The sequence below is a fragment of the Nilaparvata lugens genome, chromosome 6 (genome assembly GCF_014356525.2).
Source record: "Nilaparvata lugens isolate BPH chromosome 6, ASM1435652v1, whole genome shotgun sequence".
NCBI lineage: Eukaryota > Metazoa > Arthropoda > Insecta > Hemiptera > Delphacidae > Nilaparvata > Nilaparvata lugens.
Window position 1 is genome coordinate 7,418,123 of NC_052509.1, and position 25,918 is coordinate 7,444,040.

General features: G+C 34.4%; 1 protein-coding gene across 2 annotated transcripts in view; it reads right to left on the reverse strand.

The window, feature by feature from the left end:
* LOC111052537 overlaps window positions 1-25,918 on the reverse strand; it is an 82,113-nt gene that overhangs the window by 31,422 nt on the left and 24,773 nt on the right. For both annotated transcript variants that reach the window (XM_039430056.1, XM_039430057.1), the window contains 3 exons: window positions 22,348-22,523; window positions 11,570-11,665; window positions 3,326-5,824 (listed from right to left, as the gene is read on the reverse strand). In XM_039430056.1, coding sequence (XP_039285990.1) covers window positions 3,326-5,824; window positions 11,570-11,665; window positions 22,348-22,523 — 2,771 coding nt within the window. The remainder of the gene's footprint in view (window positions 1-3,325; window positions 5,825-11,569; window positions 11,666-22,347; window positions 22,524-25,918) is intronic.

Genomic DNA, 25,918 nt, shown 5'->3' on the forward strand with positions numbered 1-25,918 from the left:
TTAAACTATAGTAAAAGCCATCTTATTCAATTTAGGAAGGGCGGAGGCACTAGGGAAGCAATTGGCTTGTTAAGAAGTATTGGAGAGATATTTGTAGAGAAACAGAGAGAGGTTTTTGTGACATTTGTGGATCTGGAAAAAGCATTTGACAGAGTCAGATGGGACCGACTTATGGATACTCTGAAAAGAAGAGGTGTGGAATGGGAGGAGAGGAGACTAATCAGGAACCTGTATGTCAACCAGACCAGCAGAGTGAGAATAGAGGGCGAAATTGGAGAAGAGAGTAGAATAGGAAGAGGAGTGAGACAGGGATGTTGTATGTCACCAATCCTTTTCAACGTCTACCTAGAGGATATATTGCAGGAGTGTTTGGATGGCAAAAGAGGAGTCAGCATTGGAGGAAGACACATAGAGTGCATAAGATTTGCAGATGATATGGCGATCCTGGCTGATAGCTGGACAATGATGAATGGAATGTTGAGAGATGTGAATGAGGCTTGTGAGAGGTATGGAATGAGGATAAACGTCAGGAAGACAAAGTGCATGAGAATTGGTGCAGGGAAAGCAAGAATGGGGAATGCTGTACTGGAGGGTGAACAGTTGGAACAGGTATCATCTTTCAAGTATTTAGGAAGCATAATGGAAGAGGATATGAAATGCAACAAAGAAATCAAAGTAAGAATTGCTATGGCAAAAACAGCATTCAATAAGAAAAGAGAATTCTTTGTAGCCAACTGGACAAGACAATAAGGAAAAGGCTAATAAAGTGCTATGTTTGGAGTGTGGCACTGTATGGTGCAGAAACTTGGACGCTGAGAAAGGAGAATAAGAGGAGGCTTGAGGCATTGGAAATGTGGATATGGAGAAGGATGGAGGGGATCAGTTGGAGGGATAAAGTTACAAACGAGGAGGTGTTGAGGAGGGTTGGGGAAAGAAGGAGTCTGCTGGATGTGATAAAGGGAAGAAAGAGGAGATGGCTGGGACATTGGATGAGACGGCAATGCTTGTTGGTGGATGCCATGGAGGGGACCATTCAGGGAAGAAGAGGAAGAGGGAGAAGAATATACAAAATGTTGGACGACATCAAGGAGGGGATGAGCTACTATACAACTATACTATACGAAGCGACTGGCAGAGAATAGAAGAGAGTGGAGGGCTGCTGCCATATAGAAGGACCTGCTTACGAGCAGAAAACTACAGATACAGAGATATTCAATTTAGCTCTGCTCGTAATCAAACAGCAGTGAACAGAGTACATCTTCCAATAATTGAAGACAGTGTTAAAGTGTCCTCTTCAACAAAATTCCTGGGACTTATAATAGATCAGAGTTTTACTTGGAAGGAGCATATTCAGGTCCTTGCAAAAAAACTAAATCAAGCTTATTTTGTAATTCTCACCCTCTCTCACTCACTAGACAAAAGCACCCTATTGACCGTCTACTACGCATATGTCTACTCATATCTAAGCTATGGAACCATTTTCTGGGGAAATTCTGTTGATAGCGGTAAAATTTTTATAATCCAGAAAAAAATAATAAGAGTCATTTGTGGATTGAGATCAAGAGATTCTTCAAAAACCTAAACATTCTAACGCTACCATCTATTTATATCTATCAATTGTTGGTTTTTGTTAAACAGAATTTAGATAAATTTCAATTCTGCACAGATAATCACGGGTATAATACACGTAATAGTAGTCTCATTGCTTTTCCAATACATAGGCACACAGCTCTAGAAAAAACTCCATTCTACTCTGGAATACGTTATTTTAATAAATTACCTGCAGCCATCAGAAATCTAGATTCAATAAACAAATTCAAACTAACAGTCAGAAAAATGCTAGTAGAAAAAGCCCTATACTCTGCTGCCGAATTTTAATTTGTGAAAAGGGGCTGTAGAGTGTAACTTAACTTTTTGTGACTTTCATTTCCATGTGAATTTGATGAGATACATCATAGAGTGTATTTATTTATTTTACTTTAAAGAAGTTAGAACTAAGTCTTATAAATATAATTTTGTTATAGTATTGACATGTCACCAGTCAAATGAGTGTTACTCAAAAATTGATGTAATGTGACAATAAATAAATGAAATGCAAACGGCCCTTAGATGTATAATTCAAGACTAAGCCCCGTTTCGGAAAGTCATTTTTCTGACTCCAGCTGTTTAAAGTCTAGAACTTAGCTAAATCCCGAGCTCGGAAACCGGCCCTCATACAGAGTGACACAGAATAACGGGAACTTTTAAAAACGCCATAAAACATTAGTAGGAAGGGCAAAGATGATTTTATTCAAACTAATATAAAGTTCAAGACTTGCCATTTGAGACTTATTAGTAACATCTTCCACTTTTTGACAATCACTTCTTTAAGATTGCTTCCTCCTGAACGAATTACACTCTTGAAATCTGTATTGACGATTCCTCATTGATCGCTGCAGCATCTGCGTTTCCTGGTCCCATGATCTGTCCACCTGCGATTTTCTTTTTGTGGAGCTACCTCGAATCAAACGTTTTCACAACTTGACCAATAACTGTGGTTGAATCATAACAGACAATTCAAAATGAAATTAACAATACAGATGGAATTAAATAGAGAATGCATTATTTTATTCAAATGCTAATTAATATATAATTATTATTTAACGAAAATCCTAAATAAATGCTGCAAATGACCCCGAAGACCTCTGGTACTGCAGACATTGACAACAGGGTTAACAGCTAGATGGAAATTCGATGAGAACTACTATCCAAAAATTAGTAGCCAGCCCGGGAATCGAACCCGGTACCTCCCAATTGCTAGTCAGGAATGCTTACCCTTACACCAAACTGACAATCTGTAACTGACTTCCATCTGTAACTGGTTGGCCGCTGTGGCTTCGTATAAAATGAGCGCTGCTATCCAGAGATTGTCAGTTTGGTGTAAGGGTGAGCATTCCTGACTAATAATTGGGATTTACCGGGTTCGATTCCCGGGCTGGCAACTAATTTTTGGATAGTAGTTCTCATCGAATTTCCATCAAGCTGTTAACCCTGTTGTCAATGTCTGCAGTAGCAGAGGTCTTCGGGGTGATTTGCAGCATTTATTTAGGATTTTCGTTAAATAATAATTATAAATTAACAATAGCCCATCTGAAATGTTGCAGCAATCGTTCAGGAATCTCAACACAGTTTTCAAGAGTGCCCTTCTCACTAATGTTTTATGGCGTTTTTGGAAGTTCCCGTTATTCTGTGTCACTCTGTATAAGTGCATACTCTGTTTCCTTTGGTATGGTACTGCGATTTTGGGAAATTAAATCTAAATTAGTATTCAGAAATTCCAACTTACCATCAGTTCACATTTCTTCATTTTGTTGAAATTGGGCCTCGGAGTATGATCCGGCTCGATAATGGGTTCGGGGTCAAGTAGAGTTTTGTTCATCTGGTTAGCAGGCAAATTCATCATTTCGATAAGAGGCTCATTGTCTACTACGTCGACTTCTACTTCAACATCTTCCTCTTCCGCATTAGCGGCCACTTCTACCTCGAGAGCCTCAATTGGAATCTCAGCTTCATCAACTGGCGGAGGAACGAACGCAGCCTCAATTGGAACCTCAGCTTTATTAACTGGCGGAGGAACGAACGGAGCATCAAGTGGAATCTCAGCTTTATTAACTGGCAGAGGAACGAACAGAGCATTAAGTGGAAACTCAGCTTTATTAACTGGCGGAGGAACCTCAAGTGGAATCTCAGCTTTATTAAATAGAGGTATGATAGTATTGACAACCAGATTTTTCACTACTTCATTACTTAGAGGAGGAGGTAGCGCTAACTCTTTGTTAACCAGGTCTGGAACAGTCGAATCAGCTGCTACTGTCCTTCCTTTTCCTTGTTGTTTTTGTTTCGCTGATGTTGTAAACACCGACAAACCATAGGGATCAAGAAGACCGCGGTCCATGTTTTCATGTTCTTTTTTTGAAGCACCTCCAACAGCTTTCTTGGGAAAGACTTCCAGATTCAGAGGAGCCACATCCGCCAATGCCTGGTCAAACATCCCAATCACGTTTTCTTCAGGAGGGTTGCCTTCGTTATGTGGCAGAGCGATTTTCTCGAAGAATTCCCGCGTAGTGTTCATCATAGTGGCTGACGTGTCGGGTGTTGTTGCATTCTTGAAGATGTCGTCATCGACGTTAAGCATGGCAGCTTCTTCCCCCTCCAGGTCGCCCCTGGTCACAGTGGCCGAGCAGCGACGCCTTCTTCTCTTCAGCTCATCGGAATTCTGTTTCGGTTGAGCAATGCTCATCATTTCAGTTTCTCTGACATTTGCTCGGTACATCGGATCACTGTCAATCACATCCTCCAGAAGTCTTTTGCGTCTCTCCTCAGCAATTCTCTTCATTTCACGTAAATAGCCTTGATTGCCACCACTGATTCTCCATTCGTTGTTTTCGTTCCTTGCCACACAGAATCCCAAATTATCTAGATTGGTCCCGTCTTTCAATGAATCTTGTTGAGATGCACTTTTGATGGCACCTTGCTCGTCTAGCATCCAATGATACGGACTCACCGCATCATTTTTGGGAGCCAAGGGCTTGGAATTTGTAGCAGAAAATTCCAGCAAATCATCCTTGATCAGTTTCATTTTCCATAATGCATCCTGATAATCGTAGTTGGCTTCATAGCGAGCGCCCTCTAACAGATTCTCAGTGACGTCATCTTTGCGTCCGTTTCTGACAGCGGTCCATTTGTCAAACTGATCTGCAGCTCTGGAAGTAGACGGCTTGTTCGGATCGAAGTAGGGGACGACGTCTTCAAACCACGGGCGGAAAGTCACGTGACTGGATTTCGTCGTCGTCTTTCCCCTTGGAGAATTCGACTGACTTGGTCCTTCACCGCTTTCCGAATCTGTAGACCCTTCCCAAATCCTCTTCTTTCCAAAACCTGTCGTTCTCATTCTAGCAACTACTTTCGATTTACTCGCCTTCGATGATTTCTTCAGCTTATTCACATCTTCATCTGGAGCCAGCGCATTGTCCGAGTCACTCAGCGTGATCACATCGGCAATCTTCGGCGCCTCTTTTTTCCGCTCTTCAATTATCTGAATCTCATCCGCCGAATCACAGTTGATAGTTAGACTCTCCCGACGACTGGTGATCACAGATTTGTTCACGGCCTGGCTTTGAGAGCGAATGTTTGGAAAAGACGGCAACGTTTGCTTGCTCGAAATCCTGGAACGTTTTTTCAAAGGATACTTGGCAACCTTCGACCTGTCCACTTTGGGCGTGGCAGTCGCATTGAGGAGAGGCGCCGGTTGACCGTCAACACCTTTGTTCAACTCGTCTCCCGAGGAATTAGTAGCAGTTGTTGCTTCATCAAGATCCCTGACAGGTGTCTCTCTCTCACCCTCACCAACCTGCATGTCTTTCATGATGAACTTCAGTCCGGGTATCTCGTACTTTTCAGTCAGATCCTGCAGTATTTTCAGTTTCTCTTCAGGGAGAGTGTTGGCCTTGTCGAGGTCTTCGCAGTAGATGTATTCGAAGAATGCGATGGCCACCTCTTTGGGAACATCCTTCCACATGACGAACCGCTTCACGTCTCCATCGACAAACCGGATGACAGCCTCTTCCAGAATGGCCGGACAGTGCGCTCTCATCATCAGCCTGTGAACTTCCACTTCAAGGTCATCTTCGACGACCACTGACAGGTCGCACATCGCTCTTTCTTGCAACAATTTCCTCATGTTACTCCGGTAGCTGCGACTCGTTTTGTTCATCTTTCGAACTGCAATCGGGTTCAATCTAGCTGGCACTTCCTTTTCTGCTCCACCCACATCTCCGTTTACTAACTGCAAAACAAATAAAAAGTAACGTTAATGGAATATCAAGCATTGGAGAAATAATAATGAATATAAATATTGCTAATTTAAGTACTAGGACTCCTTGAGCTGCTTCTTAATTATTATAGAAATGACTTGCACCCTCTTTATCCTATTATATTAAGCGAGAAATTTCTGTATATATGGTTATGTGGTTATCTATATATATAAAAGCGAAATGGCACTCACTCACTGACTGACTGACTGACTCACTCACTCACTCGCAGAACTAAAAATCTACCGGACCAAAAACGTTCAAATTTGGTAGGTATGTTCAGTTGGCCCTTTAGAGGCGCACTAAGAACGGATTTGAAAAAAAATGTCCAAAGATACGCCCAAAATCTACGTTTTTCCAGCGTTTTCTCAGCTTTATCGAGAACAAATGAACAGAAATTGTTCAAATTTGGTACAGAAGCTAAGCTAGGGTGTAATAATGTTGTGTTAGAAGGAATTTGAAATAACGCCTAAGATACGCCCAAAATCTGCGTTTTTCCAGCGTTTTTTTGCGCTTTCCTAGCTTCATCGAGAACAAATGAACAGAAAATGTTCAAATTTAATATAGAAGCTCAGCTAGGGTGTAATAATGTTGTGTTAGAAGGAATTTGCAATAACGTCAAAGATACGCCCAAAATTAGCGTTTATTGCGTTTTCTCAGTTATTCCATCAAGTAATAGACAGAAAATTTTCAAATTTGGTACAGAGGTAGCTAGGGTGATGAGGTGACTTTAATATTTCATCAAAGATACGCCCAAAATCAGCGTTTTTCTCAGCTTTTCTGCGTTTTCTCAGTACTCTGACTTTCTGATGGAATGAAGCATGCCCAAATGAAAAATGCAGGCGAGCGAAGCGAGCCCGCTGATCTCATTTTTGGACGATCCAGCCGGGGGTTCAGGGGGCGGAGCCCCCTGCCTAGACGGATATGGCGAGCGAAGCGAGCCTGACGGCTAGTATGGGTATATATTTATGTTCAACGGATCTCGAAAACAGCTCTAACGATTTTCATGAAATTTGGAACATAGTAGGTTTATGATATAAAAATTTGATTGCACTAGGTCTCATCCTTGGGAAAACTCGCTGAACAACATTAAAAGGATAATTTGGAACATAGTAGGTTTATGATATAAAAATTTGATTGCACTAGGTCTCATCCTTTGGAAAACTCGCTGAACAACATTAAAAGGATAATTTAGAACATAGTGGGTTTATGATATAAAAATTTGATTGCACTAGGTCTCATCCTTGGGAAAACTCGCTGAGCAACATTAAAAGGATAATTTGGAACATAGTAGGTTTATGATATAAAAATTTGATTGCACTAGGTCTCATCCTTGGGAAAACTCGCTGAGCAACATTAAAAGGATAATTCATCCTTGGCTGAAACAGCTGAGACTTTGGTCGTTTGTGGATAGTAAAAAAGTGAGTATGTGAAAAATCAAAATATCGCATCCCCGAAATTCATAAGATGACGTATAGCCAGCTATGGAATATAAACACGATCATTTTAGAAAATTGTGTTCTGTTTATCAATAAATAAAAATAACGAGCGAAGCTCGGTGCCCCGATATCACTTGTTTATATAAACACAACTAGTTTCGTGCACTCATGCCATTTTCAGTTTTTAATTTATTCATTAAATTAATTCATTAATTTATTTTTTAATTTTAAAGTTATTCATTTTTTTCATTTATTTATTCACAATGCAAATGACCCTAATGCAATAGCCTAACATTGATAGATAAAATAATAAGGTAGTCTTTGCACCATTTTTCTTCCAAATTTATAATATTAATAATAGAATTTTATTGTCATTCAACATAATAACAGTTATAGACAACGTCAAACCAGCTAGTGAATTATAGTCATAGTCAACAAAAATAACTTAGTCATACACATACAGACATAACTTAATCATAACATAATAATATCCTAATCATAACCATTAAAAACGTGGTTTAGGTTTCCCTAATCAGGTTTGAAATATTTTATTTCATAGAATAGGATATAGGTGACAAAGTCCAAGATAAGGTTAGAATTTCACGTGTACAATTTTTATAAACTTTTAGTCCAAAATAAACATGAAAACTATATTATATTAATTTTGACTAGATAATAGTAAGTAGCAAGTAGGTTTTTAGTTAGGATTTATCAGGTAATTCAGGTTTTATTTCACTCTCATTTTGTATCAGCTAGGTACTCGTTCTCAGATTTCAATTCATCATTTCTCTTGATTGATTCATTAAATCATCACAAATAGAAAAGTTTGTAGTGTATTATTATTCATCCCCTCATTATCACCTGTCTCGTAGAGAGTTGACTTTGAAAATTAAAAAATAAACTAATTTCAAGTGTCAAAATGATGTCTTGAGTCAAAATGTGAATCAAAATATCACTTGAAAATGGCAAGGGTGCCATCAAAACAAGTTTTGTTTATATAACCACAGAGAAACGATATCTGACATAGATATCCCATGGTATAGGGCGTTTATGTCGCAACTTTTACTGTTATCCCAAGCCGATAGTTCACATAGCTCTTTCCTATGCAGCTGTGTGACGCTGATAGTCTCTCAAATTGTGCCGTTCATACACTATCACCCCAACAAAACAGTAAAAATTGACAATAATCGACAGTAATTGGCTTGAGATAACAGTAAAAGTTGCGACATAAATTCCCTATACCATGGGATATCTACTTACGCTATTGTTTCTCTATGATATAACTTATATTTTATATAAAAATGTATTAAGAAGGTACTAGTAATTTCTATAATAATCAAATTGTTAAATAATGTGATTATTAACAAGCCATCTGAATTCAAAATTTATAGTTTTCATGTTTATTTTGGACGAGAATTTTATAAAGATTAATGAAAACAATATAAAAACTTGTAGTACTAATTTTAATAAAAAGTACAAAAGTTTTTATTAATTTGAATAAAGTGACCCATATAAATGAAGTGATTTTATAAAAATTGTACACGTGAAATTCTAACCTTATCTTGTACTTTGTCTCCTATACATTTGGAAGAAAAATATCACCGTATTATATTATATACCAATGTTATTACATTAGTGTCGTTTGTATTGTAAATAAATAAAATCAAATTACCTAAACTTAAATCCTTCACACAAATATCTCTTTCCCGGAACTTATTCAATTTTGGAAAAATAACCCTATTCAAGTTATTTTTGGTAATCTTCTAAAAGTTGAACAAATTCCCTAGAATTGATATTCTGAGAAATCAAATCTGTCATAAGATAGAAAATATCTTGGAGAATGTATCCTCAAATTTTCAGGAATTTATTTGCTCCCAATTTGGCAATGGATCTCATTGGGATCTCTCAGGGATCTCCCTTTTGCGCTATTGGATCCCTTTGGAGCCCAAATGGAACCCGCCCTTTTGAGCGCTCATATCGCAAAAAGTAAAAATGATAAAACGTTTTTCCTCGGAAACTTGTTCCATTTGGGGAACCTGACAGTATCCAAATAGAAATAGCCTACTTTGAAAAACGTCAGCAAAAAAAAGGTTCTCTAAAGCGAGGCTGTGCACATTCTTTAGAAACATTCAAATCTACCAACTATACTGATGACTATGGCTGACATTCACAAATGTATTGTATGAAAGATATTCCAATAAATAATTATATTTATTCATCACCATAATATACCTAATCACATACAAGTACCATATTATATTACTATATCAAATTCAGACAATGATGCTTTTATCTGCATTACAAAGTCATCAGCTTATTTTAGTGATATTTCTTTTTCTTATCAATTTCTCTATTACTGCTACGTAGTTGCCATAATAAGGGTTTTTTTATTAAGAACACTATTATTAAAAATAGAATAAAATTAATGTTCTGTCAACTAAAAAAAAGAATAAACCATTACAAAGTATTTTTTGTGTAGTTGAGAAGTTGATATTGTGGTAATTATTCATATTAAATGAAAAAGACTAAGAAATTGTCAAAAAACCACAGATTTATTGATACTTAGAAAGACCGGTTTCGGTTATTACACCATTGTCAATCTCTGATAAACTTCTTAGTCTTTTTCATTTAACATTACAAATTAGTTTTCTGAAGAAGTTTCTAGAAATGAACTCAGACAATGATTTAATAATTAATTAATAATTGTTAGTTTCTGTGAAACAAACTCTAATTATTTCACAAATCCAATAGTGAGGTCTGAGTTATAATGGCAGTAACTTATTTGATTAACATTGTTGCTATCGTTGTCTATCATTCGACAAAGCAAATAGCGCTATCATTTCATAGCTCTGCAACGTTGCCAGATCGTCCTTTCACAATGCAGAAATAAAAATAAATTTACAAAAAATTCAATCTCAAATATGAAAGTTTATTAATAATTAATCATTGAAAGATATATTTTCTTGACGAATAAAATATAATTGAGTATTTTTACAAGAATGAATTATTGTAAGTGCTGTTTGCACAGAGCTATTTTGAACGAAATTTCATTTGAAACTGGATTAAATCCTTATCAAGTCTCGTTCCTTATTAAGGCTAGCTTCACACGATTTCGGTTTCATTCGGTTCGGTTCGTTTTCGGTTCGGTTCGGCTCGTTACCGAAAACGAATGAGGCTTTCATACATGTCAGGTTTTAATTCGTACGGTTCTAATTAGGTATTTTCTTCTCAAACACAGCTGTGTTTGGATTTTCACAGTCCATGCTGGTATATTTTAATATAACAGTTGATGTCAAATTGTAAGATGTTATTTCTTGAGCAACAAAATTTTAAAGTTAATTAAAAACTTGAATTATTTGAATAGTTTCTTTTTGATTATGTTAATTTTGGAAGTTCAGAGAGATTATTTTTTTTATTGAAAATTAGTTCCTTGTTTTGACACATGGTATAAAAAACTTCATCTCTTCTCTCCATTGATGAAATCATGTAATATTCGTGGAAAAAAAATAAAAATTCTCCCTAAGTTTTAATTTACAGTATATCTTTCATATTTTTATAGCAATTTATTCATTGAGAAAAAATGTTTCTGTGAACTAACAGAAATGAATTGACCATATGATTTTGACTTGGAAAATTTTGAAACAGATAATCACGATATCAGGTTAAAATAAAAACAAAAAAGGCAAGCGTGTGTAAAAGACTTTGTTTTTTCCTGTTTCCCTAGCAACGAATTCGAATATAATGAAACCTATTCGTGTCGAGGGGGCGTTCGGTGCTATGCGGTTGCTATTCGGTACCGAATTCAAACCGAATCATCGTTTCACACTTATCGGAATTTGCCGAAAACGAAACGAACCGAACCGAAAGTGTGTGAAAGAAGCCTCTCGCTAGCAACGAATTGGAACCTGATGGAATTTATTAGAGTCAAGTGGGCGTTCGGTTCTATGCGGTTTCTATTCGGTACCGAATTCAAACCGAATTACCGTTTCACACTTATCGGAATTTGCCGAAAACGAATCGAAAACGAAACGAACCGAATGAGTGTGAAACTAGCCTTATGCGGTTCATTTTGAGTTCAAGCCACCAGCTGATTAAATTCAGTTTAAACTTCGACAGTGCAAACTGCCCTAAATGTTACATAAGGAATCAGCTATCCTGATAGACAGTGGCAAGGTAGAGAATCGGCAACGCTATTCCATCTTTCTCCACTGTTATAACGTGGACCTCACAATAGTATTTTCATTTCACTCCCAACTTTTTATACAAAAACGTTTTTCATACCTCATTTCTTTGATTGGCATTATTGAACTCAGCAGCCTCCGAGCGTGTGTCTTCATCAGTTGTAATGGTTTCCATGTTCACTCCATTGCATTCAGCCTGTAATTGACAAACATCACATCTAATAATGTACCATTTATGTCAAATCCCATCTATTTCAAGGTTGGAGTTCAAAATACAGCAAGAATATAATTAAATTTATCTCAGAGGGTAGTTAGGCTGGACGCACACCAGTTAGTCAAGACAAGACAAGACATGATCAGACACGTTTAGTCACAATACTTCACATTGTTGCTTATGACGCAACTCACACTGATTAGTCAGTCATTGCAATTAGACATGTCTCCATAAGCAACTATGTGAAGTATTGTGACTAAACGTGACTAGTCATGTCTTGACTAATCGGTGTGTGACCAGCCTTAGTCATTGCAATTAGTCATGTCTCCATAAGCAACAATGTGAAGTATTGTGACTGAACGTGTCTGATCATGTCTTGACTAACTGGTGTTTCAAGACAAGATATGATCAGACACGTTTAGTCACAATACTTCACATTATTGCTTAAGACGCAACTCACACTGATTAGTCATTGCAATTAGACATGTCTCCATAAGCAACAATGTGAAGTATTGTGACTAAACGTGTCTGATCGTGTCTTGACTAACTAGTGTGATTAGACATGATTAACTGACATGATTAGACACGTTTAGTCACAATACTTCACATTATTGCTTAAGACGCAACTCATACTGATTAGTCATTGCAATTATACATGTCTCCATAAGCAACTATGTGAAGTTTTGTGACTAAACGTGACTAGTCATGTCTTGACTAATCGGTGTGTGACCAGCCTTAGTCATTGCAATTAGTCATGTCTCCATAAGCAGCAATGTGAAGTATTGTGACTAAACGTGTCCGATCATGTCTTATCTTGACTTACTGGTGTGCGCCTAGCCTTGAAAAAATTCTGGTATTTTGATCAACGGGATAAGATTGATAGTCGGTTTTACCGAGCTCGGTCACGATATTTGAACATGTGTTGAAATGGGGGACAGTTTAAGAGTGCACTAACATAAAATTTATGTTAGCCATTTATGCCTAACATATTTTATAGTTACTATTTTAGTTATAGTTTATATTTTATTTTATTGCCATTTAATGGCAATAGTTACTATAAATCAGTGAGATTTTCTTGTATCGACCTTAGTTTCCGAGATGTACAGATTTTTTAAAATCTTCAATAACTATTAAACTATCAGTCGAAATCGAATTCTATGGATATGGTTGGTGAGAGGAACAAATACCCAACAACATTCATATAATTTCTACATTTGTTTGACGTTTTTGAACTTTAAGGCGTACAAACTGTTTGAAATTTGGCTTTGAACTCGACGAATGCACTTTTTATAATATAACCATTATAATTCATTTATTGTATAAAATACTATAATCATAATACAATTATGACATTGGAGGAAAAGCTAGGCTGAGCCTGTACTATTTCTCTCTAAAAATTTTGATAAAATGTTAATGTTGTCCAAAAGATAAGGTTATGTAATCACACACTACTTCGTTACTTGATTTTCGGTCCAGGAATGATGATTTAAAAATTTGAATTTTGAAGGTTGATTTTATACTCTAAACGAATCACAGAATTATTTTTTCAAGTTTAAGCGCCCATTAAAAGGAAAAAATTATAGGAATCTTATTGGAATTTTCTTCCTCTTTGGAACAAAATCCTTAGAATCAGATTTTGACTGATAGTTCAATAGTAAGTTATTAACGTTTTTTTAAAAAAAATCGAAAAGTCAATATATCTTGAAAACTAAGGTCGATATAGGAAAATTTCAATGGACATTTTTTGTTAATTGCATGTAGATTCTATGGGCTGTTACACTTTTCGTGGGACATTCTGTATGCACAATAATAATAGTGAGCAACAATTCGTACATAAAATATTGATAAGAGCTAGATTCAATTTGCATTTCTTGAAATAAATGTATCACTTCCCTTTAAACACACAATCTCACACCCCGTATTACAATAATATACTGGCGAAATACAGAAACATTTCAAGTTCATCATTCATTTATTAGTCCAGGCAACGAAAGTTAAAATACAGGTATAGAGGGAAAAGTTTGGAACACAATTTTCAACTCCACAGCTTTTTTAAGGATAGTAAGAGGATTAAAATATCATAAGTCCTCACCCTTACCCCCTGTGCTCAAGGGGTGGGGGTGGTTTGAAAGTACCATTTTTTTCATTTTTCGCATATATCTCGGAAACTATGCATCTTATGAAAATTTGTATTCTGTGAAGCTTACAAAATTACCAACATGTTTTGTCCTTTACGGATTTTCCATATCTCTTATAGTTTCTGAGATATTAGCTCTTGAAGGTGAGACATTTTTTTTTGAAAAACACTTCTGCCTCCCATTTTTCAATTTTTCGGCCTTGATGAAAAAATCCGTGTTGATTATGAGCTAATAGAGCATCAAATTATCTTCAATTTTATGTATATTTCAACTATTTTACGCATTTCCCTTCGACTGTTGCAGCAGTTTTAGTGTTGAGAGTGAAATTTTCTGTTCAGCAACAATAGATCAGTTGACAATGAAATTTGGAGGGAATGTTTGGAGCACAATTTTCGACTTTGCAGCTTTGTTGAGACTAGTTTGGAGGTGAGCATATCAAAAATCCCAAACCCTACATCATGTGCTGAAGGGGATGAGGGTGGTTTGAAAGAGGCATTTTCCACTTATTACTTAGATGCTTATATCTTGGGAACAATGTGTTGATCAATAGAATGACATAATCAAAATGAAACTACATAAAAATGAAGCTTAATAAATTTCCTACAAGTTTTGTTCAGTAAAGGTTTTCGATAAATCCAATACCTCTCGAGATATTTATGTTCTAAAGTGATGCATTTTCGAAAAACCAGTTTTTCTTCCATCTTTTCGCTCTTTCAAGTCTTATAACTCTTCAACAATTGATGGAACAAGAATGTGCTAATTACCAGTTTGTAGAGCATTAAATTATCTTCCATTTCATGTATAATTCGACTATTTCACGCATTCCCATACGACTGTTGCAGCAGTTTTAGTTTAGAGTGTCAAGTATCAAGATTTGCAAGTGACTTTCTTCGAATATCACACCATTCTGTCACCACCTACGGTGGCCATTTTTTTTTTTTAGGCGCAGGTCCGGTATTTAGGAGTCCTACTAGAATACATGTATTTTAGGTACTTTGGTGCTAGCAAACTGAAGGATCAAAGGAAGTATTACGAATATACTATCTTCAACAGCTGTTTCATAGTTTTATTAAAAATAGAAACGATTATATACAAAAATAGACAATATTCTACACTAATCACCTAATTCACATCACTACTGAAACAATTCCAATTAGTTAAGTTGAACAGGAAGTTTTTAATCGGTGACTAAGCTGAGATAAAAAAAGGTTGCCAAAATCCTTGAACTTGACCGATAACTAAGTTCGTCTTTGATTATGCAACATTCTTAATATAATTTATCATTACTTTAAAATCATTATTACTTTGATAGCATTATGTGCTTCAAAATTCATAAATAGAATGACTTGGAATGTGGAAAACACTATACAATTTTTTATAATGATCTATAATAATAGATAAATCATAATCTGAAAGACGAAAACTGAGCTTAGCTTATTCTTCTTTCGAATTTTAATTGTAATGAAGTCCAAAAGGTTATGTTACGCATTTACTCAAATGTCAAGGACATTATACTGTAAAGAAAAAATTATCAGTGAATATATTATATAAAAAATGAACATTTTATTAAGTCTTGATTTTAGATGCATTTCAAGTAATAAATTTTATTATTTCGTTCAATATATTTTGGAAGAAAATATTTAAATTTTATATTTATATTTTAATTTTATATTTATATTTTAAAAGAATATATTTTTTAAAAGAAAAGAACAATATTTAAAAAAATTCTTGATTTTATATGAATTATAAATCATATTATTATAAAAAAGGAAGTAACTATAACTATACTACAGTGTATTCCTTGAGAATATACACATAAAAAATGTAGGAAGAGGTAATGAATCAAGCTACACTAAGCTCGCTATATTCTTAGCTCAGAATATCATTCCGATAATTATATGCTTATAAGCACTCAATTTTGGATTCTATTAGAGTGGATTCAAGTTTTCTACAATATTCCAATTGTCCACTGATAATCAGCATTTATAAAAACATAATAAAATTCACAATTCAAATTTACACGAATATTTCAATCGTTCAACAATGATAACCAAAAGTCTCACAATAACAAAATAATTTTCCTAATTTCCACAAATATTTATGAAAATTAATTTTCTAACATTTATACAAAATCCTCCTTATTTACATAACTGACAAAATTCCATTCTAGTTGCAACAAAAAATCGATCACTTTCACAGAAATCCACCCCAATACCAATTTCAACAAAAAACCTCCCCAAAAAATATTATCTTTTAACAAGCACTCATAAGGCACAGTTCAGTGAATCTTTCCAACATTTAAAGAAAATCCTCCTTATTTTCAGAACTGATGAAATTTCACCCCAGTTGCAACAAAAACTCCATTTAACTCAATCATTTTTACAGAAATCCATTAAAAAACTCCCCACAAAATATTACCTCTAACAAACACTTATAAGGCACAGTTCGGTGAATATTTTAAACATTTTTACAAAATCCTCCTTATTTTCACAACTGATGAATTTCAACCTAGTGCAACAAAAAAATCCATTCTACTCAATCATTTTTAAAGGAATCCATCCCAATTTTCACACATAAAAAAATTAAACTTGCTGTAAAATTTCACTTTTATAAGCACTTATAAGGAAGGCACAGTTCAGTGAATATTTGTTCAACTTCCTACAAAATATTCATTCACTTTTAAGCTTTCACTTTTCACTTTTATAAGGGACAGTTCAGAGAATCCTTCTTGTTCACCGGTAACCTTTTCAGCACTTCTTTCACATTAGAGCATCTCGGGAGATTGAGACAAAGGAGGAGGGGGAGGAGAAGGAGGAGGAGTAGTGGGAGGGGAAGGACTCTTGGGTCGGCCGGGCAACTGCGAGACACGCCGCAACAGGCGTCCAACCCGCGCCGTGGATGAGGGGGCCACGAATTGTGCCAAGGACGCCACATAATAATCAGCCGCCACTGTCGTTTCGCTTGCCGCTCTTTCCCATAGAATGCCCTCCTACAACCATAATCCCAGTTTTAGCACACAACCAGAATTCTCTGTTTAGCATACAACCAGAATCCTCTGTTCAACACACAACCAGAATCCTCTGTTTAGCACACAATCAGAATCCTCTGTTTAGCACACAATCAGAATCCTCTGTTTAGCACACAACCAGAATCCTCTGTTTAGCACACAACCAGAATCCTCTGTTTAGCACACAACCAGAATTCTCTGTTTAGCATACAACCATAACCCTCTGTTCAACATATAAGCAGAATCCTATGTTTAGCACACAATCAGAATCCTCTGTTTAGCATACAATCAGAATCCTCTGTTTAGCACACAACTAGAATCCTCTGTTTAGCACACAACCAGAATTCTCTGTTTAGCACACAACCAGAATTCTCTGTTTAGCATACAACCATAACCCTCTGTTCAACACACAACCAGAATCCTCTGTTCAACATACAACCAGAATCCTATGTTTAGCACACAATCAGAATCCTCTGTTTAGCATACAACCATAACCCTCTGTTCAACACACAATCAGAATCCTCTGTTAAACATACAACCAGAATCCTCTGTTTAGCACACAATCAGAATCCTCTGTTCAACATACAACCAGAATCCTCTGTTTAACACACAACCAGATTCCTCTGTTTAGCACACAACCATAACCCTCTATAGTCTGTTTAAACCTTGCAACATTGAACTTATGGAGTACAGTGCTGCCAGACTTTGCATAATCCAGAGAGCTAATTGTGTGAGAGAAATAGAGCATAGGCCTTTTCGATAGAATCAGCATAAAAACAGCAAAGGTGAGCTACAATAACTAGTAGTTCTGTGAACAGTAGACTTCGCACAGTTGTAAACTACAGTCTCCTCTAATACCGTCCATCAGAGTAAATTCTGTCCTGTCCTGTCGTGTCGGCGAGATATCGGTGTATAAACGACTAATGTCTCTTTGGGTTGTTGTATCGACAATGCTATTAATTTGATGTAAACAGATATATGCTACTATCATCAAAAGCTTACCCAGCTGAAAGCAGAGAAAAGTCGGGAGAAATGCTACTTCAAGTTATCAATTGCATGCCTCACTGCATGCAATTAATAGTCCACCCAACAGCTGTTTCTTCATTAAGTTACATTGAGATATTCAATTTATAATCTACTCGACAGCTGATTTATAATGAATGATTCTATAGTCTGATTTTTATTCTAATATTGACGTATGAAGGAGGCTCCTTTTCCTTTTATATTATCCCTGAAATGCAAAATTTTCAAAAACCTTGTATATACGTCGACGCGCAATTTAAAACGGAACATACCTGTCAAATTTCATGAAAATCTATTCCGCGTTTCGCCGTAAATGCGCAACATATAAACATAAAGAGAAATGCAAAACCGTCGACTTGAATCTTAGACCTCACTTCGCTCGGTCAACTATTTTGGACATAGAGCATAGTGCTGCACACTAAGGTTTGCACGAACTATATGCAGCACACAACAAGAATCTTCTATCTAGCACAAAACCAATAACCTATCTAAACCAATAATCTATCTAAAATCTATTTAGCCCTCTTTCAATCACAATACCATAATCTTCCACGATACGACGATATAGTCTAGCACGACAGTGGTAATACTTCATCAAAAAGGATCTCAATCCTCTATTCAGCAAACAGACACAATCCTCTATTTAGCAGACAACGATTCTCCATTTAGAATCTTCCACAATTTTAGTACACATCAAATTACGAGACTACAGTATACCTTTGTATAAGGTCCATACTTTCTGTAACTGAAATCCTCTAATAAACGCAACGTACAGAGGGAGCCAGAACATGAGGAAACAACCCAAAAACAAACACAGGAATATCGTCCTCAACTATGAAAAACATAACAAAATTAACCTGGCATGAAGTTCAGGAAGACTATTCAAACAACATTGGGACTCTAGGGACCATGGCCTGTAAGGTATAATAGCAAAAACTGTCTAATGCTGTAGCCTACTCGTGACTTCTAACACACCAAACTGTTATTTCAAAAAGACTTTCAATTACTGATAGCCTTAAATTATAGTCAATAGATCTAGAAATCAACAGAAATCATAGAAAGTAAAGTAAAAAATATACTTTATAGAAATCATAGTCATACTTCTGAAGTGAATTTACTTTATAGAAATCATAGTCATACTTAACTTACAGAGGAAAGATTGCAAATCCCAATCAGAAAGTTACTACCAATAAAGGTGATGTGAAATATTATCAATTTTTTGAAGAGATGGTATGTGGAGAAGTCAACCTTGTTTAACGGAAAATGAACAGTATAATGAAATAATAAACATTTTAAAAATTGGTTTCCCGGTAAAGGATAACAGACTGATAACAGATCAACTCTGAATGAATCTGAGATTATTATATCAGCACAGCAATTCTTTCAACTACTCTTAATATAACAACTATAAATTTATTATTCTTTTCTGATGTTCGATCAAGTTCAGCAACATGTATTTCCATCAAATTACGATAAAACAGATTATACGTTCAGTGGTTCATGTTAAAGTTGTTTCAAGATTTTAAATTATTTCAAGTAAATTTTGGAAGCAATTTGGTTTCACGGTCGGGCTGATAATACTTTGAGAGCCAAATTTCTCTAAATTTAATACTATTTATAAGTTTTAAAAAATCAAATCAATTTCAAAACAATACTTGAGAATTATCACTGTAATTTTCTTGTGATATACTCTTACAATAGATCTAAGAGATGTCCTAATTTTGTGACTATTAACGTTGTAACACGTTCAATGGAAATGCTTCACGGCGGTTCGGAACCCACTTAAAGCAGTAGGTCCACTCATTTCTCATCATCATCATTCCTATCACAAGCCTAAACCTCATATACGCATCATCCTCAGCAAAAACTAAAGACCACTTTCTAATAACATTTTTTAAACATAAACTATTTGCAAGTAAATAAAAAACGCGAACTTTTGCTAATAAACAATAGATTCATTGTTTTCAATTCGTGTGACGTTTTATCAAGTTGAACCAATTTTATCAGGAAGTGAGTCCAGATGTCATGACACGACGATTTTGGGGAAAATAAAAGTTCGCCAATCATATATGCAAAAAATACTTAGTTGCACTGAGTTCAAGGCCACGCAATCTAACTGACTCATACTCACAGATAAATTTCATGTTGCGTGTGTGACGCGGAAGTTATTTATCAATTGGAATAGCTAGCTAGTCAATTAGAATCTGCTCACAAAAAATTCAATTGGAATACGTCACTAAATCAATAGGTATCTGCTCTAAAGTAGATTTAGCAAAATTCAGTTTAGAGATTCAGAGATATGAAAAGATAAATAAATTGTGAAAAGATGAATTCCATAGAGATAAATCACAAAAGATGAGATATATTTGGAGTTCTCCCACACAAATTCTGTTTTGCATCAACCAAAGTCATTGCACTATTAATGCACCATTTAAAATGAGTGGGCGAGTGAGATTATCAGTTAGCTTACAATGTCATCTGAAATATAGTTAGCAGACAAGTAGGCTACTACTGAACGTCCAAAATGAGATATACAGAGTGATTCACATAAGGTGTACCAATAGGTAACTTTTTAACCGTTCATTTACAGACAACTTTAAATGTGCAACTTCCCTTCTTTTTTGTGAAATTTTACGACATGCCATTTTAAATTGAAAATTTAGCCGCCATCTTCCAAAATGGAGGACAACTTTATTTATTTGAATAGCAGCCCCCATTTTTTATGAAATTTTTGGATTCTACGTAAATTCAAAATTTATTTTTTTGATAAACCTAACCGTTTAGGATGTACAGCCATAATAAGCCAGTAATGCAATATCCATATAATTATGTGTGGCTTATTATAGCTGTACATCCTAAACGGTTAGGTCTATCAAAAAAATGACATGAGTAAAAATGTCTTTGAATTTTACGCAGAATCCATAAATTTCATAAAAAATGGGGGTTGCCATTCAAATTAATAAAGTTGTACTCCATTTTGGAAGATGGCGGCCAAATTTTCAATTTAAAATGGCATGTCGTAAATTTCACAAAAAAAGAAGGGAAGTTGCACATTTTAAGTTCTCTGTAAAATGAACGGTTAACAAGTTACCTATTGTTACACCTTATGTGAATCACCCTGTATTTTCAAGCAAAATGTTTCCCGTGTGAGAAGTTTTGTCATGGCATGATTTAAATACTCGTCAACACAGTACCAAAAAATAAATAAAATACAATACGGTGTCTATGAAGTTGCTACGCAGCCTAAGAATTCTTCCAGACTATTCAAAAATCGTATCCAATATTGTTAATCCACTAGGAGAATATTGTTCAAAGATATAAATTTCCGCTTGAGTTCTATAGGGACATAGTTCAAGTTTATGGAATTTTTCAACTTAAAACTTAAAACGGCACATCATCTAGTAAAATTTGCGAGAAGCGGGTTTTAAATGTATTTTATTCCACGAGCAACAAGGATAGAATTTCGAAGAAACAAATGTGGAAAAATGTTCTTATACTCATAAATTTTCTCAAGTTTTAAACATTATCGACAAAGACACTCTTCAAGAAAGTTAATGCATTAAAAAAATTCAAAGATGTAGTTCCCAATCACTGCAAATCCATCCCAAGTTAGAAGATGATTCTAAAGAGTCAATCTCTACATTTTATCTTGGAAGAATCAGTTTCAATTCTTGTTACAGAGAGCAAATAATATTTGCACTTTTTGTGTAGTTGAGAAGTTGATATTGTGGTAATTATTCATATTAAATTAGAAGATTAAGAAATTGTCGAAAACCACAGATTTTATTGATAGTTAGAAAGACCGGTTTATGAGAGATTGACAATGGTGTAACAACCGAAACTGGTCTTTCTATCAATAAAATCTGTGTTTTTTGACAATTTCTTAGTCTTGTTATTTATTACAAATAATATTTGTTTCAGAGAGCTACATTGTTTCATATGTAGCAGTAGAGGTGATAATATATCACATAAAATAAGGTGTAGGGAACCACATAACAAAACCTACATTTTGACTGTAAGGCTAGTCACACACCAGTTAGTCAAGACAAGACAAGACATGATCAGACACGTTTAGTCACAATACTTCACATAGTTGCTCATGACGCAACTGACACTGATTAGTCATTGCAATTAGACATGACTCCATAAGCAACTATGTGAAGTATTGTGACTAAACGTGACTAGTCATGTCTTGACTAATCGGTGTGTGACCAGCCTTATAGCTTGAAAGAGGGTCGGTTTCTGATATAAGAATGTTGTCCCTTACCTCCTCAAGTACAGTAATTATTGTTTGTAATGGATTAAATGAGTAAAAAAATTAATTAACTTACTTATATTTTTAGGTTGACCAGAAAATCCATTCCTATGATTGTACATGTCATTTACAAAAAACTATTCACTCTCAAGCACAATAAAATTTCTATATTCTTCTCAATTTTTAAACATTATAGTCTAGATAAAGATGAAGAAGATAAATGATAAAGATGAAAACCCACCTTATTGAGGTTCTCCTTCATTTTAGACGAGGAGGGAATCACAGGCGCCGACTCATTAATCAGGTTATCCTGCTCATCACTGTGCAACAGAACAATGGCTACCTTCTCTGTCACAATCCGCTCGCGGTCTTCGTCACTCCTATTGAATAGAAGCGATGAACCGCCTTTTAGTTTACCTGCGAGAAAAAGAAGAGTAATATTATACTTTCATTGTTCAAAAACTTAAAGTGAATGAAAAAATGGAAGTTCCTAGACAGAGATTCAATTTAAGCTCTCAGATTTAATGATATTTATAATATAAAGAATCAGTTTAATATAAAAATCAGACTATAAGAATATTTGTAATATAAGAATCAGACAGTTTAGGTGGAAACGACACTATAGCGATTCTGAAGCTGAGAAAAAAGACAGAATGAGAGTATTCAATTTTCAATGTTGAATCAGCTAACTTCATAACTGATGACTGATAAGTAAAAGAAAAATTGAAATGACAAGCTTCTAGAGATTTTATTTACTATTTATTTGAATCACAAGCTTTACAATACGGTATTAGATTGAAAAACAAGTGCGAGCCCGAAACTTTTTTTCCTAAAGTTACTTACTTATATAGTGTCCAAAATTGGGTATCAGAATATAGTTAGATTTGGTTCAATCTTCTAATAATATTAAATTAGTATAAAATAAAACAATGGATTTCATTGATTTTAGGAGTTGGGCCATCATTATTTCAAATTATATCAATTTCTACAGTAATGCTAAAGTCAAATTTCCTTAAGCTAAAGTCAAAGTGATATCAAGTCAAGGTTATAAAGATTTTCACAATTTAAAACAAACAGAGTAATTAATCTAAAAATTTTCTGTAGATTATCCTCCTGCTAAAAAATAATGCATGCTTCCTGTTAGAAATCAAAGTTATTCCCTTTTAATTTCAATGAGTCATAATTAACCAACACATATTGTAATCTCGGAAATGGCGTTTAATCTTGTTTAAAAATGAATATCCTTTCAAAGATATGTTTCAGATGTAAGAATAAAAATATAGGATAAAATAGTGTATTTTCAGCATTCATTCATTTAGGGATTATGGAAAATCTTGATTGTGTATTATTTAAAAAATACATGAAATATCATAAAAATTATTAAATATGTTATACGGATGAAACATCATAATATTCTATATTTTTCAAGTAAATTGATCATTCTAAAATTCAATACGTTTTAGATTCAAGTGATTTTCAAAATTTAAAAGTTGGAACGTCAGGCAAAAAAATTAGAAAGAAATGCAGAAACCCGTTTACATAAATTTGTGATCATTGATGAACAGTTTCTAGAATAGAACCAAAAAATGAAACCAAAATTAATATTACGTTTCCTAATTGAATTACTATAAAAATAAACAAGGAATTTCATTAATTTTAGGAGTTATATAAGGCTAATCAATTCAATTTCTAAATGTCGAACGAAAAACCAAATTATTTAGCCTAAGCAAGTATTCTTCAATCTCCAATTAATCTAATCGTTTTTTCTGGGTGAAATTATTCTCAACATTTAATTAATGATCTCATATGGACATGAACAATTTTCATTAATTCATTTATCAACATCATGCATCATAATCATGGGATTATGCAACAGGAAAACACCCAAAACTGACCCAATCCAGAATTTAGAGCTGGAAACCCCAAAGAGGTTTTATGTTAATGGATACAGAACCCTTTAAATGGTAGTTTTCTATTCGCCGAACAAATTGACACTTCAAGAGAAACTATTTTTTTCAAAAAAATTTCATGTTTTATTATTTATTTATTCATATGGTTTTATCGGCAGAGAGATCCTTTTGGATGTTCTGCCTCGCCGTATTACCCAATTTCATTTCCTATCAACACTCAAGTTTATAGGTTATATATTAGGTTCTTCATGTTTTCTCACTAAAAATTTGCACTTTCACTTCCAGATTTTCAATTTTATAAAGTTAAAAATTAAGATAACTCATTTCTAAACACAAATTCACATTTAAAAAGCAAACAAATATAAAATTATGATAATATTGAAGCTGAAAGTTTTACATTACAAATAATTTCATTAAACTTTGGGATACCACACTTGCAAGAATATCCTTGCAAATTACACTGACTTAAGACTGTGCAAAGGCTAAAAATAAACTTTCTACTCGTGATATTTTTCAAAGTTTTTCGATTTGTATATATCATCAAGCTATCAAATTGAAAAAGTTTTCTCAGGAAAACATTTTTTTTCTGATCATTACTTTTTGAGATATGAGCGACTGTAAGAATATAGGATAAAATAGAGTATTTTCAGCATTCATTCATTTAGGGATTATGGACAATCTTGATTGTGTATTATTTAAAAAATACATGAAATATCATAAAAATTATTAAATCTATTATACGGATGAAACATCATAATATCCTATATTTTTCAAGTAAATTGATCATTCTGAAATTCAATACGTTTTAGATTCAAGTGATTTTCAAAATTTAAAAGTTGAAACGTCAGACAAACAAATTAGGAAGAAATGCATTACAAAACCATTTACATAAATTTGTGATCATTAATGAACACTATCTAGAATACAACCAAAAAATGAAACTAAAATTAATATCAAGTCTCCTAAATGAATTACTATAAAACTAAACAATGAATTTCTTTGATTTTAGGAGTTAGATAAGGCTAATCAATTCAATTTCTAAATGTCGAATGAAAAACTAAATTATTTAGCCTAAGCAAGTATTAATCAATCTCCAGTGAATCTAATATATTGTTCTGTTAAATCATACTCAACATTTAATTAATCAACTCCTATAAACACAAACAATTTTCATTCATTCATTCATTTATCAACATCATGCATCACATTCATGGGATTATGCAACAGGAAAATCACCCAAAACTGCCCCAATCCAGAATTTAGAGCTGAAAGCCCCAAAGAGGTTTAATGTTAATGGATACAGAAGCTAAAACACTCTAAATGGTAGTTTTCTATTTGCCAAACCAATTGACACTTCAGACAGAGAATCTCAAAACATTTTTTTTATAATTAATGTATTATTATTTATTCATTCATATGACTTTTATCGGCCGGGATCCTTTTGGATGTTCTGCCTCGCCGTATTACCTAATTTCATTTCCTATTAACACTCAAGTTTATAGGTTATATTAGATTCTTCATGTTTTCTCAATAAAAATCTGAACTTCCACTTCCTGAGTTTCAATTTTATAAAATTTAAAATCAACATAACTCATTTCTAAACACAAATTCACATTTAAAAAGCAAACAAATATAAAATTTTGATGATAATATTGAAGCTGAAAGTTTTACATTACAAATAATTTCATTAAACTTTGGGATACCACACTTGCAAGAATATCCTTGCAAATTGCACTGACTTAAGACTGTGCAAAGGCTAAAAATAAACTTTCTACTCGTGATATTTTTCAAAGTTTTTCGATTTGTATAGATCATCAAGCTATCAAATTGAAAAAGTTTTCTCAGAAAAACATTTTTTTCTGATCATTACTTTTTGAGATATGAGCGACTGAAGTTTGAATT